This window comes from Sardina pilchardus, chromosome 11 (genome assembly GCF_963854185.1).
Source record: "Sardina pilchardus chromosome 11, fSarPil1.1, whole genome shotgun sequence".
Classification (NCBI taxonomy): domain Eukaryota; kingdom Metazoa; phylum Chordata; class Actinopteri; order Clupeiformes; family Clupeidae; genus Sardina; species Sardina pilchardus.
The window spans coordinates 34305389-34321765 of NC_085004.1; the positions used below are offsets into that span (position 1 = coordinate 34305389).

The 16377-nt window shown below is 39.7% G+C and overlaps 1 protein-coding gene across 1 annotated transcript; it reads right to left on the bottom strand.

Annotated features, from left to right (window-relative positions):
• Positions 1–1585: 1585 nt before the first annotated feature.
• Positions 1586–15859, bottom strand: cenpt (centromere protein T). Its single transcript, XM_062549124.1, has 13 exons — positions 15722–15859; positions 15391–15517; positions 13748–13871; positions 13526–13655; positions 13159–13301; positions 12814–12859; positions 11179–11318; positions 8615–9367; positions 7695–7820; positions 6108–6201; positions 5236–5385; positions 2498–2602; positions 1586–1844 (listed from the first exon to the last, which is right to left on the bottom strand). Exons 1-13 carry the CDS (start codon positions 15805–15807, stop codon positions 1715–1717), a joined length of 2154 nt encoding a protein of 717 aa, XP_062405108.1. The 5' UTR covers positions 15808–15859; the 3' UTR covers positions 1586–1714.
• Between the last annotated feature and the right edge of the window lie 518 nt (positions 15860–16377).

Sequence of the window (16377 nt, forward strand, 5' to 3'; positions counted from 1 at the left end):
CCGGGCAGTATGATATTCTAAATTTACAATGTTATCAAAATAGCTTATCCAAAAACTGCTACTTTTACTTTTGAGGCTATTCCTGCTGAACTTAGATATGCTCCCAGCCCCCTCCTCCTCTCTCTCCTGGGACTAGGAGACTGGGACCCACACACACACACCCGTCTGTCCTGTTCTCCCTTTTGTCTTGTCTTATATGCTGTGCGTCTTAAGTCACTATGCCTGCATAGAGAAATTGCCCCTTGGGGATAAATAGTTTATAAAAAGTTTATTGAATTGACTTGAATTGTCAGTCCCACAAAGTTTTTGCAACAACAAAACAAAAGTATTGGGTCACCCATATGAACTTCAGTCACATCCTAGATAGAAGAACGTCTCAATCAAAAACTGTTAACGGATCGCAAGAAGTATTACAGTTATTACATTGCAGTTACAGCGTAGCAAGGTAATGTGACTTTTCTTTGTTTATATATGTTTATATCTTTGTTTAACAATGTTCTTCTATCTCTCTCGCCATCCTCCTGTGTGCTCGCCTCTCCATGGCGCGGTCACGGTGTGAGCGTCCTCTGGAGATTTGGAGCACTTCTGTTGTAGGAGCTGTACTTTCAGCGTTTAGTCTTTTGCAGCGTTTCTCTATGTGTAGCACATTTCATGAAGATGCAGCACTTTGTGTTTTGCATCGTTTCTCTATCTGCAGCGCATTTCATGAAAATGCATGTCTTTGTTTCTTGCAGTGTGTTTTTTTCATTTGTACCACGTTTCTGTCATCCATGTCTATATGGACTTTGCTTGGTGCACTGGTACACAGTCATGTTGGAACAGGAAGCCCCAGCTGTGGCGCAACTGGCTGGCAGGCTGGGGCACCTGCACCACACACCGGTGACCTGGCTTCGATTCCTGCCCTGTGGTCCTTTCTGGATCCCACCCCCACACTCTCTCTCCCATTCACTTCCTGTCTCTCTCCACTGTTCCCATCATTAAAGGCATAAAATGCCCCAAAAATATATACTTAAAAAAAAAAATTTGAACAGGAAGGCCATCCCCAAACTGTTCCCACAAAGTTGGGAGTATGGAATTATCCAGAATCTCTTGGTTAATGCTAAAGCATTCAGAGTTCCTTTCACTAGAACTAAGAGGCCAAGCCCATTTCGAGGATGGCCCCTTCCTGTGTCAGCAAGACTGCAGCAGTGCACAAAGTAAGGTCCATAAAGACAGAGTTTGGTGTGGATTAATTTGACTGGCCTGCACAGAGTCCTGACCTTTGTTTTAAGCTTTTTCTCTCTTTTTTATTTCTGTAGTAGAATGGACACTTGAACACAAGGGATTTCATTACTTATAAATGCTTTTTATAAGTACATGACAATAAACTTTGAACTTGAGCTAGAACTAGTAGTTTTTTTAAAAGTGTACATTTGTTGCTTCAATAAAATCGAGTAGACCCTAGTATAAAGTTTTACATGGTACATAACATACTGTACTCATTTAGCAGATGGTGGTAACTTGAGATAAGTAATATGTAGAATTCATGATTTCTTTCTTTCTTTTTTTTTTTTTTTTTAAAGAGAAATAAATATTTTGTCTGATTTTCATTAATTTATTTTATTTTATTTATGTGGTACAAGTCTTACTAGGAGTTTTAATAAAAATGTATACATCAACACACATTTCAAAAGGGTTAACATCAGCTGAAAAACAGAAGGGAGAACCGGAATCCTTAGCATCGTTCTTTGGGGATAACTTTGTTACCACTGGTTGCTATAGGGATAAGAAGTTTCCGATACTCCAGTGGGAGAAACTTCTCAATTAGAACATTCACCTGGGAACAGTCAGTCATAAATCCTTGCCTGTGAAAAGAAAACCATAATAGTGATGAACACACTCAATTGATGCAAACACTTCAGAGCATCGCAAACAAGCTCAACCTTTTGGTGCCTGAATCAAACATTACATTTTTAGTGCTGGATGACCACCAAACACACTAACACAAGACATTTCTTTAAGTAGGCCTATAGGGTAGGTACTACATCCCATATTACATATCCCCAATTTGTGATTGGTCGAATCCTTATACAATAGACATGATATGGTTTATATTTTGTTTTATTATTTAGTAGTTTAAGATCTGCATAATTACTAGTAGCTCAAACCTTTGTAGGTAATTTGAATATTTGAAGTGTTTCATAATGCTTTCTGAACCATACCATACACTTCAGTGTTTCCCATAATTTTATGACAAACTGAGCAGAGGAAATAGATGGTACAAAGCCAAGTTTGACCACCTCACCACCTTTACAGTAATGCAAGCACCTATCCAACTGTACGACAGTCATGAAACCTATCCATGAAACCCTTTTTTTTTTTTTTTTCAATTCTCAAAACTCATTCTCAAAGAACATAATTGGCTCATATTTTTTAGAACATGAAAAACAAAAAAAGGGTGGTGGTCTTATGGTGGGGTGTGCATGGTGGATACGTCTGGACCATGGCCTACACTGACCTTCTCATCAGGAGCTCCACATCATCCTTTTCAATAGTTTTCCTCTTAGCATGGCTTGCAAACGCCTCCAAGTCCTCAGCCACACGTCCAAAATACCTCTGCAGACTTAAAAGAAGTGCAATATTTTCATTTTTTTGTGCTAGAAGTACCCAAATGTCACAGGAAACTCATCATGGAAATCCTGGAAAAGCCATGTTACACAAATGCAGCTGTTTAAAGTAGTCTGTAGCTCAAAGGAGAGAGTATCATTTGAATTATTATATATATATATATATATATTACCCTTTACACAGCCTTTCATGCTCAGGAACGAATGTGTTGATTGATAAAATTATGCATGCCTCAGTCCAAGCCTCGTTCTGTTTCATATTTACAGATGAGCCTGATTGAACAGTATGAGGACTGCAAAGACCAATTAGTTAAATTTAAGGGAATGGTGTTGGATTGGGGTTTTTTTGTAAAGATTCAAGAATTTTTACAAAAACACACAGACAACAATTAAAAAGGAAAAGTGGCTTGAATGCATTAGGGTAATTCTATGAGACAGGTGTCATTTGATGAGATGCATAAGGCTCAAACTAGAGCCAAAGTGTGTTTCTAGAGCCTAAAGCTAATAATTCAAGGGTTATTGTCATTAATATTTATTTTTTATAAGTGTGTGACCATTTCCATGTGTCTGGGTCTAGACTACAGCTATGGCTGAATACCTTAATCTAACAGATTGGGAAGTGTATGCCATGAAAGTGAAAATGAGATATTAGAAAAAAAAGTTTAAATTGTTTTGAAATAGTATATAGTATAGTATGAAGAAAACTGATGCTCCGAATACTGATTCAGCTTTCTCTGAGTTTATCCAATTCATGCATTGAATCGGAATTTGGATTACAGTACACATGCTTTTAACAGGCAGAAGTTTTTCACTGCATAGGCTAGATATATCGGAATACCTCCTCCCATAGGCACAGGAAGCGCAGGGGCCTCACTTTTGGCACAAAATATCTTTCAACAAACAAAAATCATCCACAAAAAAAATAAAAATAAAACAAAACAGAGAGAGGTGTTAACCATTACAGCCATAGTCAGCATGTAACATAGCCACGTGTGCAGGGTCAGTCGAAAGGCCTACAACATTCTACCCCTGTGAAACCGATGAGCAAAGCGCCAGGGGAGCGCTCAGGCTACACCCCCCAGTGATCCAACAACACTCCACTCTGGGATGTTCATTCTCATTCAATGCAACATGTAGGCCTACGGATGGATGGATTTAAAATGCAGTCAAATGTACTACATTTTATTCTGGCTTGGTAGTTTTTAAATGATTGATTATATGCAAGTTCCTATATATTTATTTGCTTTGCAAATTCTTGCAAATTACTGATTACTGCTTTTAAGAATTTCACTTGCACATCTACTCAGTTTCTCTCAGATGGCAGTGTCTTGCGGCCATCTGTGAGGCTGTAAAAATTACATCATACCAAATAGTTCCCAGACCCTACATCTTGATGTGGGTCTGGCTGGTCAGGCTACAAGAATGATGTATGCTCCAATAGAAAACAAAAACAAATGGAACACTCAGCACTGCACTCCCCAAACCTAGTCTTTTTAGATATACAAACTTTAACCATCAGCGACACATGGAAAATATGATGCCAACTGAAATAAGTGGTGAACATGTAATAACTTTTCAGTTTAACTATTTAACTATTTTTTAACTATTCAGCCTAATGTAAATTCACAATCGCCTTCAGTGGAGAATTTTTTCATTCCACAAAACGGCAGCTGGGGGAAAGCGAATTTGAGGGTCAACACTTGTTAAGTTCACACCTCAAGACTTCCATTTAACCCACCATTGGCTGAATAAAAAATAGCATAAAAGGAAGCTTCTATGTTTGCCTGTCATTCTCACTTGTCACTTTCTCTTTTTATCTCACCCTCACATGAAATAGATGGCGGGAGATTGTAATTAGCGTGCTCCAGGGAGCCAGTTGGGAGCAAGTTGAATGTCTGCTCGTTTTTGCGTAATTTTAAGTAAAAATCATACCATGTACAGTACTCTGATGTGAAATTGTGTGGTAGCTATGAAAAATGCATATACAGTAGGTGAGCAGGTCTGGGTCCAATCCCAATCTTTTGTATTCAATGCAACCAATGGCTGCGCTGATGGCAACAGGGTTAAAACGATCTTGATATTGGATGTGTACTTTATTTGAAATTGAGTAAACAACTGCATTTAAAACCTTCCTAGAAAATGAAAAAACTATTTGATACCAATTTTAGTGTACTGTATCGACGTTGCTGGTTTCACTCCTGAAAGTCGTAAAATAAAAAGCTCAGATATAAGCTAGTTATGTTCAGAATTTTTACTGATTTTAGAGATATCATGTGTATCAAAACAAAAGACAAATTGCTTTTTAAACAAGCTAATCAAATATATGTAGATTGTATCAACTTATTTTCCCTTTGAAAGTTTAGAGAGAATGAAAATCCCCTTCCTCAATGGAAAAGCGTTATCTGCAACTACATACAACTCTGGAAAAAATGATGAAACCATCAACCATAATATTACCATCAACTCATTCCAAAGTCACTCAGCAAGGAGAAAATGTGTGAAAATGTGCAGTAGTCTCCAGAGCTTAGTATCAAATAATTACAATGACTTACTACATTATCTATGGGCATTAAGTCACAGGACCAGATGGATGTGAACAAAAACTACAACTCTGGATAAAATTACTCACATGTCATTGATGACAGGATAGACATCACTGGACACCTTCGTCTTTGCAAAGTGTTTGAACATGGTCATAACATGGGTTTTAGGAAGGATGGCTCTTCCCTCAACAGCAGGTCTTCTTTTTTGGTGAGGTCTGGATTTCCCAGCAACTGGTCTGCCAAGCAAAAACATTATTTACTGTTATGTAGTAAGTCACAAACACCAACAACGGGTCATTAAAGCAACAAAATGGGACAGGCATCAATTTAGTAGTTATGGCTATGGGATTCGGCAGACACTTTTGTCCAAAGCAACAACAACAAATAAAAACAATACAATCATTAATTGAACAGTGAACAAGTTGGTCAGACTACATTAGGGAGAAAAGCAATAATGAACAAATGTCAATCCAATCAAAAGCCTAATGAAAATAATGTCCATTCAATCAATCATAATAACATTAACAATGGCATGGTAAGGCTACATTAAGGAAAATAGCAATAATAAATGACAATGTCAATTTAATCAATGGCCTAATAAAAAATAAACAATACTATATTATACAAAGAATAACTCATAGTTACATCAAGGTTTATACTATATAGCCATGTGTAGGACTGAAATGTGTACAACATAGCTGACTACATTGCCAAAAGACAAATGTCAGCAAGCATGTTGGTAGTGTGAATACGGCTGTGAGCGGTATTTCCATGATTCTTCATGCATGTTCTGTATCTAGTGTGCTAGTTTAAGACCAAAACGTGCATAGTGCTACTTTTAGACCTAGTAACAAAAAAAGTACAGTGAAACATTCAGGGAGACAGGACATCACTGGCTCTATTGTGGCTCTGCAAGTTTACAGCTTAAGTCTTCAGTGATTTCATTTGATCGATTTACCTGGGACTGCTGCTGTTAACAACTGGAGGGGACAGGGTAATAGTTGGCTCCTCCTTCCTCCGTCTCACAAAACCAGGAGTTTGTTGAGCCAACTCTACACACATATAGAAACATAGTTTTTAGTTCAAGTGTTTCACAAAATGCAATGTAAATGCACATGTAACTATTTTTAACAAGTCATCTTATTATAAGTAAGGGAAACAAAGCCGCCTTCCATCTAGAAAAGTGCAACAGCGTGAAGTCCATTATCCCGCTTATTCCACTGTTGCCACTTGCGTTGTGTTAATTTCAGGTTATAATTTAAATGTTTTAATCACCAGAACTGTTTTAGTTCAAGTGTTTTACAAAATGCAATGTAAATGCACATGTAACTATTTTTAACAAGTCATCTTATTATAAGTAAGGGAAACAAAGCCGCCTTCCATCTAGAAAAGTGCAACAGCGTGAAGTCCATTATCCCGCTTATTCCACTGTTGCCACTTGCGTTGTGTTAATTTCAGGTTATAATTTAAATGTTTTAATCACCAGAACTGTCTTGTTTGTAGAACTACTTTTCCCAGACACATTCCTCAACTTGCAAGACAAACTGCCGTTACTGGTTCTAAATGGATGGTTGCTATGGCCAAAGGTCAGTCGTTAGTATGACTGTTGTCGCTATTCTTCTTAAAATCATTATTATTATTCTTCCAACCAAAATCGACATCTAATGCGACTGAAACCACTAAACCGTTTAACCTCATACAAGCACTCCTACATACTGTGCGTCTTGTAACAGAGGTGTGCAATATATTTTTAAGATATTTCTGATAAAAGAGCAAATAAACTCATAGAGATAATGTTGAGACTGCTGTGGCATGAACGGTTCAATGTGAGATGACTCTGCTAATTAAGCTTTCCAGTTGAAAACGATTAAAGCAATCTAGCCTACCATTCCAAGCACCATTTGTGAAACCATAGATACATTAGGGGAGGGGAGATTAAAGCACCACGTACATAGTGGAACACAAATAAGATATACATTACACATATGAGACAAATATACTGTACGTAATACTTAAATAAAAACACATACACAACATACTATACAAGACACAACAAGGTGACAGACAGACAACAGAGGGACAAGACAGCTGACAAGTACAAGGACACACAGTATCATTAGCTATTGAGTAGTCTGATCTGAGGTTCACCTTGGTTGGTCATGGTTAGGGTGTATAAGGGAAGGGGAGGTATCTTAAGGCTGGAGCCCACCGGACACGCTGTTCAGGGGTGTGGACTTGACACGCGGCAGACGTTTCTAGTGGGCTTTGCTCCGTTAGAAACAATGGAGTTCTAATTTTTTAACTTGTTGCGGCGCCACGCTGCATACGTGTCCAGCCTTTATGCTCGCAACTAAACCTAGCTGGGAGATTTCAGATTAGATTGCCTATGAAGCTGAGTGCCGCCTCCTCCTTATCATTTTGGCCATAATTGTGCAGCACTAAGGCACATGCATAAGACATTGCTATAATTTCCTGAATATTAGAGTAGACACATTGTAAATTATACGTATGACAACAGCACAAATAGCTGTGGAATGCATCTAACCTTGGCAATCATTCTCCTCTTCTTCCTCCTCATTTGTCCTCTGGGGCAGCGTATGAGGCAGAGCAGAGTCAGGATCCAAAACATGATCTGATTGCCTTCCAGTTTCACATCTCAATTTCACATAATCTATGAAAGGAAATACAGAGACATTGCTATTAGGCAAGAACAATACATTCCCAATGCTAAGAAAAGGTTGTAAAAGCATATACAGTAATTTCCCGCATATAAGCCGCATTGTGTATAAGCTGCAGGACAGTGTTTTATGCAAGTTAAAAGAAACAAAACCATGTTAACACCATATTAACTGCTCCCCTGTATTAACCTCATAGCTGAAGAAATTTTGCAAAATCTATGTTTAAACCGCGGCTTAAAGTCGGGAAATTACGGTATAAGTGCTTACATTTATCTACCAATAGCTTTGTATTCACCAATATACATTTCCAAAACAAAAATTGTAGACATGTTCTTTCCTCTCCATAATTTAAAAAATGTTTTGAATTTAATTGAATTTCTATGCCATGTTGATGATATCCAGTGATCTCTCGCCATGTATTCCCTCCCAACACATTGACAGGCTGTATGACAGCATCAGCAAACAAGAGAATGTACTGTACGCCCAGACGCAGTGTTCATCGTAGCCGGAACATTTCTATCACTGCAATTTACAGAATATCCTTCCCATATACTCTACCAGTCATGTGTCATGTCATGTTTTTTTGTATATTGATGTACTGATGACTGAGGCTAATTTCCCCCACTATATGTACTGTATGTGTACTTCTTGTATTACGGAACATTTAACCAGTAATAAATAAAATCTGTGGAAGCACTAACTATATGATATATAAACTATGATGAAGCTGGGCAGATACAAATAAAATATGAGAGCATAATCAGAGAGCATAAATCATATGACTTACCCTTTTCTGCTCCAACACTAAACATGTAACCCCTTTCCCTTTGTATAGATACTTCAGACATGGCCCCATGTTCAGAAAGAGCACTATTGTGGACAACTTGCTCTGGGTACTGTAGGGTGTCCATCTCCACATCTTCAGGCAAACCTCCAGCCATTTGTACTACCTCTGATCCATTCTCAGTGATTTCTTCTGACTCAATAGCCGGTCTCAGAGTTGTTCCATCATAACCCTCGGCAGTCTGAACTTGTAACTCATCAACCACCAGGTTGTGAGATTCAGGGATCACACCACTCGAGTTGGCAGTTGACTTGTCCAACTGCTCTTTCTCAGCCTCCTGTACACCCTTGCATTCGGACATAGGCTCAGATGTCGTCCCAGACACAAATTCATCCTCCTCTTGAGTCTCAGGAACCATCTCATCAGGATGCATGCTGCCCCCTTCTGTAATGGTAGTCTGTTTCATAGATTTCTCCTCTTGAGTCTCAGGAACCATCTCATCAGGATGCATACTGCCAACTTCTGTAATGGTAGTCTGTTTCATAGATTCCAAATCTTCTTTCTCAGAGGGAATTGTCTCTAACTCTTCCACACAGTCAATGGTGGCTGGTCGGGAGATGTCTTGGGTGTAAAGTGTAGATTTGTTCATTATGATTTCAGTAGTTAAGTCAGGAACAGTGACATCACTCATGCCAAGAGTAAATCCTTGCCAGGAAGAGTCTCTTTCCATTCTGCCTACTAGTAATCCAGATGGCTCTACAATACAGAGAAAGTACAAAATACGAGAATGGGGAAAGGTGAGAAGGATAATGTTGCAAAATAAAGAAAGACAAGAAAAATAATATTGGTCACATACCAGATCCACCTGTTGAACACATAATGTACATCACAAATACGAATTCACTCATACTGGCAGATCAACTTCCTGATTACACAGTAACATGACAGAAATGGAAAGTTTACTGGTCTGTATTGCTAGTCTGAACGTTATCCAAGTTCAGTAACATTAGTTGCTTGGTTAAAATGTAACATGTTAACGTTAGCTATTTATCCTAATAATTGTCACTGTAGTTGGCAATGTACATTTTAAATCCCTTTCCTGTTGCTGGAGTGGCACAAAACATTTTCAAGTCAGTCGACATTGTTTACAGAGAGATAGGTCTTGAAGACGGCGACTAGTGTAACATGACCAGCCAGTTGATCAGCAGGTAGATTATAAGCAAATATGGAATTGTGACGTGCATTGAGAACATTACTTCAGCTATCCTAACTGCTAAACTTTGCAGTTTGATGCTCTCAAGGACACACAATCTGTCTGTCCGCCATAGCCCTTTTCATCTCCCGTACCCCCTAGAAGCACAGTTTGGGAATCCTTGCTGTAGACTAACATAGGCTTAAACATAACAAACTAGAAAAGCACTCTGAGCGCGCAGACCTCCGCCAAGCGAAAACATAACCGCTTCCTGGATCCAGACAGTAATACGGATCACACAATAGTTTCTTCCTTGGGTCGTTTCAGACCTTCCCTGAAAATTTCGTACTGATGCATATGTAGGGTAGCCTACTTTAGAGGCTGTCAGCCAAACAGTGCAAAAATTAAAGACCAAGAACTACCTGACGATCTTAACTTCTTTTATGCCCACTTTGAGGCATCAAACATCACCTCCAGGGTCACAATTCCACCAGACGTCCCCCCCTCTCAGTTTGACAAGGCTGAGAGGTGAGTATGTCATAGGGGTGGGCGATATGGACAAAAAATAATATCTCGATATTTTTTGTGATTTTGACGATAACGATAATTAGTCGATATCCTTAAAAAAAAAAAATTAAAAAAGAAAAAAGTTTGAACTACAGCTCATTATTTATGAATAGCAACATTACAATAATAATCAATAACTTAACCTGTGACTTTTTAACACATTTGTAATTCTGCCCCCACTTGTGTGTGTGTGTGTGGTAGGCTAATGAAGTCTAACCAGCTACATTAGAATAGATGGATAGGGCTATCAGAGAAACTCTGAAGCTGAAGCTTCTGTCATCTTTTATCAGGATTTTCGAAATCCCGGAAGTACTTTTTCAGATACCTCACAACCGTGTGCCTAACATAACACAACATAATTTGAATTTCACTGCGAAACTTGCTATAGAAGATCGTTGAAGACCAGTAACCACTCGGTAAGCTGCACATTTTTAAAAACAAACGTTAAGGGTGTTTTAAGGACAGAATAGTCCATGCACAAAGCGAGCAATGTTAAAGCCATACAGAGCTCCATTCTAAAGCTGCCAAATTCCACAAACAAGCTCAATCGTCGAGATTTTGGTGTCAAACACTCGTTTTCATGCTAGGCAAAACAGAAAACGGGCTTAAAGTGTAAAACACCGAACTATTCCTTTAAGAATATAAACTAATAAAGATAAAGTGCACCTTGAAGATAATAATCACTACTTACTTGATTATTTTTACTCTTCTTTGAAATTAAATAGCTAAAATGACACAAACCTTACATATTTACTGTATATGTAAAATACATTTTCTTAATTATACCCAAGCAAGATGATTAACCTACCAGTTTCTTGCAAACGCATGTGGACAGCTTTATCAAACACCTCCTCAGTAACTAGCTCTCGGCTGACTGGTTTTCGCTGCAGTTGCCCTCTCTGAGAGGTCACATGAAGGCTTGGTGTATTTAGAGTAAGACTGAGTGAACTAAAACAAGGAAAAAAGGTGAAGATTACAAAACATGGAACACTGAAAATACACACATTCTCCTTGTTATGCCAAAACTATGTAAGGGATAATGTATAGAACGCCGGTCATTATCGGAAAATAATTCCCGACAGGATGAACTGAACCCCGACGCGCAGTGGAGGGGTTTTGCTTCGTCCTGAAGGGAATTATTTTCCGATAATGACCGGTGTTCTATACATTATCCCGCTTATTATACGGCTACTTGCCAAAACGAGAAAAGAAACTCATCTCAATGTGTCTTAAGCAATGACTTGGCTACCGTTTCGTGGCTTCCGCAACAACTAGCGGAGTGAACCCGTTGCCATTGGCAGCGGTCATTATACCTTTGGAGTGGTCATCTATGTAAGGGATAACGGCCGACGAGGTGACCGGTTCGATGGAAATAATGGCTAGGTGGAGGTCTAGAACTCCGGCGACGTGCGAAGCACGGAGACGGAGTTACCTCCGCCGTGCCATTATTTCCATCGAACCGGTCGACCTCGAAGGCCGTTATCCCGCTTATCTCCCGTTTGTATTCATAACCTGTATGTTTAGAACATAGTTTTATTCCACCGTTGCGTCCGTTAACATCGCTAAAACTGTCTTGACTGTGGGACTACTTTCCGCCACATATCAACTTTCTACTTGCAGGACAAAACTGCCGTTACTAGTTCTAAAATGGATGGTTGCTATGGCCAAAGGCCAGTCGTTAGTTCTAAATGGCTGGTTGCTACGGCCAAAAGCCAGTCGTTAGTTCTATCTCTCCCGTTGTCAAGCGGCCATAGCCCAGGATTCTGATTAACTTTAACTTTGAAAGATCGCTACTTTTATAGCCTACATGGCATCCAACTAGCTACAATCCACCTCCGTCATATGCTACAAAGTTACTATGGTTCTGCACGTCTGTATTCCAGCTTGGATGCTACGTGACAGTTCATTTAAACTTCCCAACGAGTTTGGCGAATTAATATTCAAGTGTGTTACGGGAACTACTTCAAAGGTAGCAGGTTATACGAAGTTAATGGCCACCCCATCAGCCAATCAGAGAAGAGAATTCCATTGTTGAGGGAGATAACAAAAAATAATGACCGGTAGAACGTTGGGAAATCCCATTCAAGTCAATGGAGTGTTCTACTTGCATTGTGAAGAGCCATATAATAAGTAAGGGATAATGTATAGAACGCTGGTCATTATCGGGAAAATAAGTACCGACAGGGCCAAACGGATCCCGACGCGAAGCAAAGGGGTCTTGTTTCGCCTTGAAGGTACTTATTTTCCCGATAATGACCTGCGTTCTATGCATTATCCCACTTATTACACCGCTACTTGCCAAAACGGGAAAAGAAACTTCACAGTGTCTTTAGCAATGACTGGCTACCCTTTTGTGACTTCCGCTGAGAAAATAAATAGTTTTAGCCTAGAAATCTAGACGCCCTAGACTCCTAATATGCATTATGAAAGGTATAATTTATACCTGTTTGAAGAGAAATCCTCCAGGACATGAGGTTCTGCTGCTTCTTCTGCAAACAAACAGGCCATGAAATAAGCAAGACCGTTTATTTGCATCACTGAATGGGCTTACAGTGAATGCTAAGAGGGCATGGAGCACGTGGAGCACTGATAATGCTCTTAAGAGGGCAGGGAGCACAATGGCTTCCTGGTCCAATAGCAACAAATTACCCCCTCTCCACTTGCCATTTGCCCCACCCCACCCCCTTCTGATTGCATTATGATTTTTTTTCCACGATCACACCCAATTAAACTTAACACCAAATTACATTATAACTGACAAGCTCTAAATGTGATGCTTTGTTTCTACCTGTCAGACCCTCAAGCTGTCTCTCAAAAGCAGACACACTGATGGAGGTCGGGGCTCTCTTGCGCTTCAACCCCTTTGGGATAGGCTGCATCAGCTCCAAGGTAATGTTCGATAAATCCAGCTCAGACTGGACTTCTGGATCTCTGTTAGGGAGAAGCTTAAAATTAATGTCAATGCCATCCAACATCCACCTGTAAGAGCCTCACAGTGCAAAATAAAACCCATAGAGTACATGATTAAGTGAAGATAATTGGGTCATTCCACATGAAACGAGTCAGTTTTGGAAACCTTCCCACTCAACCAATCATATATTTTTTTTATCACTGATATTTCATGCCTCTACATCTCAAAGGCGGTATTGACTTACCTCTGACAGTCATAATACAAGTTGGACGCTGTGGAAAGCGGCCTCACTTCCTCCGTGGAGGGAGTGTGTGACGTCATATGCTTCACATCCTTTGCATCTGGCTGATTTGACACCATGGGTGCTTCTGCTTCTGTCTCACACATTCATACAAATCCTTAGCATACATACAGTATTTAAGCAAAGAGAACTTGATTACTGTACTTGTTACTTTTTATAACTTACGTGTTTGTATGATGCGCCTCAATAAGACACGGGGTGTAGAAAGCTGATATTCTAGAAGTGGCAGAGGAGCCTTTTGGGCTGATTCCTCGTTCTGCTTGCTGATAGATGGAGAACATGATGCACTCTGAACAAAACAAACGTTCATCAGATCGGTTACTACTGTATATGTCTGTGGCTCTGCAGCCGGATGCTATTGAGTTCAGATGTGGTAAAAACAACATGAATTTCAAAATTGATCCACAGGCTGCACTGTGCGAGGAGGGTCGATTGTGGCCCGTGGGCCACGAGTTGCCCTTCCCTGGTCTAGGTAGTAGCAAGATTCAAAATATATGATTTTGCAGGAGCTCTGGAAGACACATGTACTCACATGTACTAGGCATGCTCAAGTCACCTATTATTTGTTTGATCATATTAGCTCTACATTAAAAATGTAGTGAACATAGTGAGAGCACCTATTAAACTTTCAAGGGAAAATTAACCTGCAGGTGAAGATCACACCTCCAATGAAAATGTAGCCATATAGCAGTAATAAAGATAATTGAGGATGTGACTACTTGTGTTGCATTGTGAAATCAAAACAAAGCACATAAGACAGGATAATCATACACAAATCAAATTGAGAGACCAATGTAGGCCTTTTGTGTATATAAAGTCGGTAACACTTTATTTTAATGTCTCTCTGTTACAGTGTACCTACCTAATTAGGTACAGTGGTACAACCTGTGTAACAACATGTACTATCAGGTACTATCATTGTACTTTCATTATGTATTTGTGGGTACCTACATATAGTTGTTACATTGTAATACTGAGTGCAAACGTTGCCAATTTGCCTAAACTTTTCATCAACTGTATCAAAGAGTAACAAAGGTGTAGCAGCGCAGCTGTTACATGTACACTGAGAACAACGAGGCCTTGACTGGAGCTAAGAATGGTTTGTCTATCGTGACCAGATTTACCTCATCCAGCAGGTCTCAGGTCAGCCTTTGCCTCTGATGAAAAATGTATGGTTTTGTTGGGAGGTGGGGATGCACGGTAGGCCTATGTAGCTCGCCGCCTAGTTTATTACACAGACACGTGTGTTGGTATACAGTGGGTCAATTTCATGTTAGCCCGGGCACCAACATAGGCCTGATGTCACTACAAAATGCGCAGATGCTAATCTTCAATCAAAACGATAAAACTAAAAAAGTAGCCTAGGCTATGATTACCATCATCGCCTACCGAGGTGTAACAAATATCCTAAATGGCCAAATTTGACTACCCATGATAACTAGCAGCTACCAGAGATTGGCTGCTACAAAAGACCACAACATTGATAACGTCAAACTACTCATGTTTCCCATCAGAATCTCAGAGCACCGGAAGCATTCGTTTTAGAAACTTTCCGAGAAAGACTCCGAATAGTTCAAGAAAATATCACGAACGTGGGCAATCTGAACACATCTTACGTTTCTCTATCCAACTAACTGCTACGTGGTGCCTGTCAAAGCGCCAGCAATTTACCTCTGCCTTATTTTCAGAAAATTATTTCAAAGTAAAATTCCCTCTTCTTGATAGACATGTGACAATATTTTTATGTTCGCATGGTTCTTCTTACCAAGGACTTAAGAGATTACTGCTCTAGAATCTTATGATCATACCTCCCGTACTCGTTGCTTAAGTTTCTGCTGTAGAGCAACCAGAGGGCTCCTGGCTCCAGGTGTCTTCCGATCCGTTTTCGCTCTTGACATTCGGCGTTGTGTAGCGGGCTGTGCCTGCCTTAGCACCCTGTAATATTAAGATATTCCTTGAATGCTATTCACATCCTAAGCAGCGTTCTAGACGTAGTAAAGTTGGCGTTTCCTACGGCTAGTTGGTCTTAACATAAAGCCTAACAGTTCTGCTACGTTAACCTTAACGTTAAGATCATGGTTATGTTGCTTAGCAGACGCCTTTGTCCAAAACGACATACAAACAAAAACAATACATTACCTTTCCTTTACTGGAGACTTGGCTTTCTCTGTTTGTAGGACATTTCTCAGAATTAAACGAGCGGAGACGTCCTCCAAAGAATCCATTCTGGGTATGTTAATGTTAACGTTGAGATCTCCAAAAGCACCCTACGTCCATAACAAGCCAACGTAAATAAATGGCAGCGGGGCGGAACTCCCGCCCAAAAAATTGAAATAAATCTCGCGAGATCTGGCTTGAGTGAGTGAGCCTCCTCTGTCTATTTTGATTTAGTCAGGTAGAACTTTGTGGAATTTGGGCATAAGTGTGACATAAGGTACTAATGCATTTTTTTGCATAAATTGATAGTTTAGGGGGTGTCCTTTCAGAATCTGATGGGTGCCGCTCCGGCACCCTTGAGCATTTTCTTTAAAATGACATCATCTGCCACACCCCTTTTTTATCATGGAAAGTCGTCTTCCTGTTTACTAACAAAACTAGATGCGCGCGCACCCACGGGGCAGAAGACGCCGAATGGCCGAGGAGAATGGCCCGGCCTTAACGTTATAAAGTTAACCTAATAACCAGCTGCTGTACGCTATAATCGGCATTTTTTGTATGCCACTGTTGTCTAAATGATGATAACATCTCATTTATGAGCTTATTTCAGAGTTTGTCGTTCGTTTTCATTATTTATA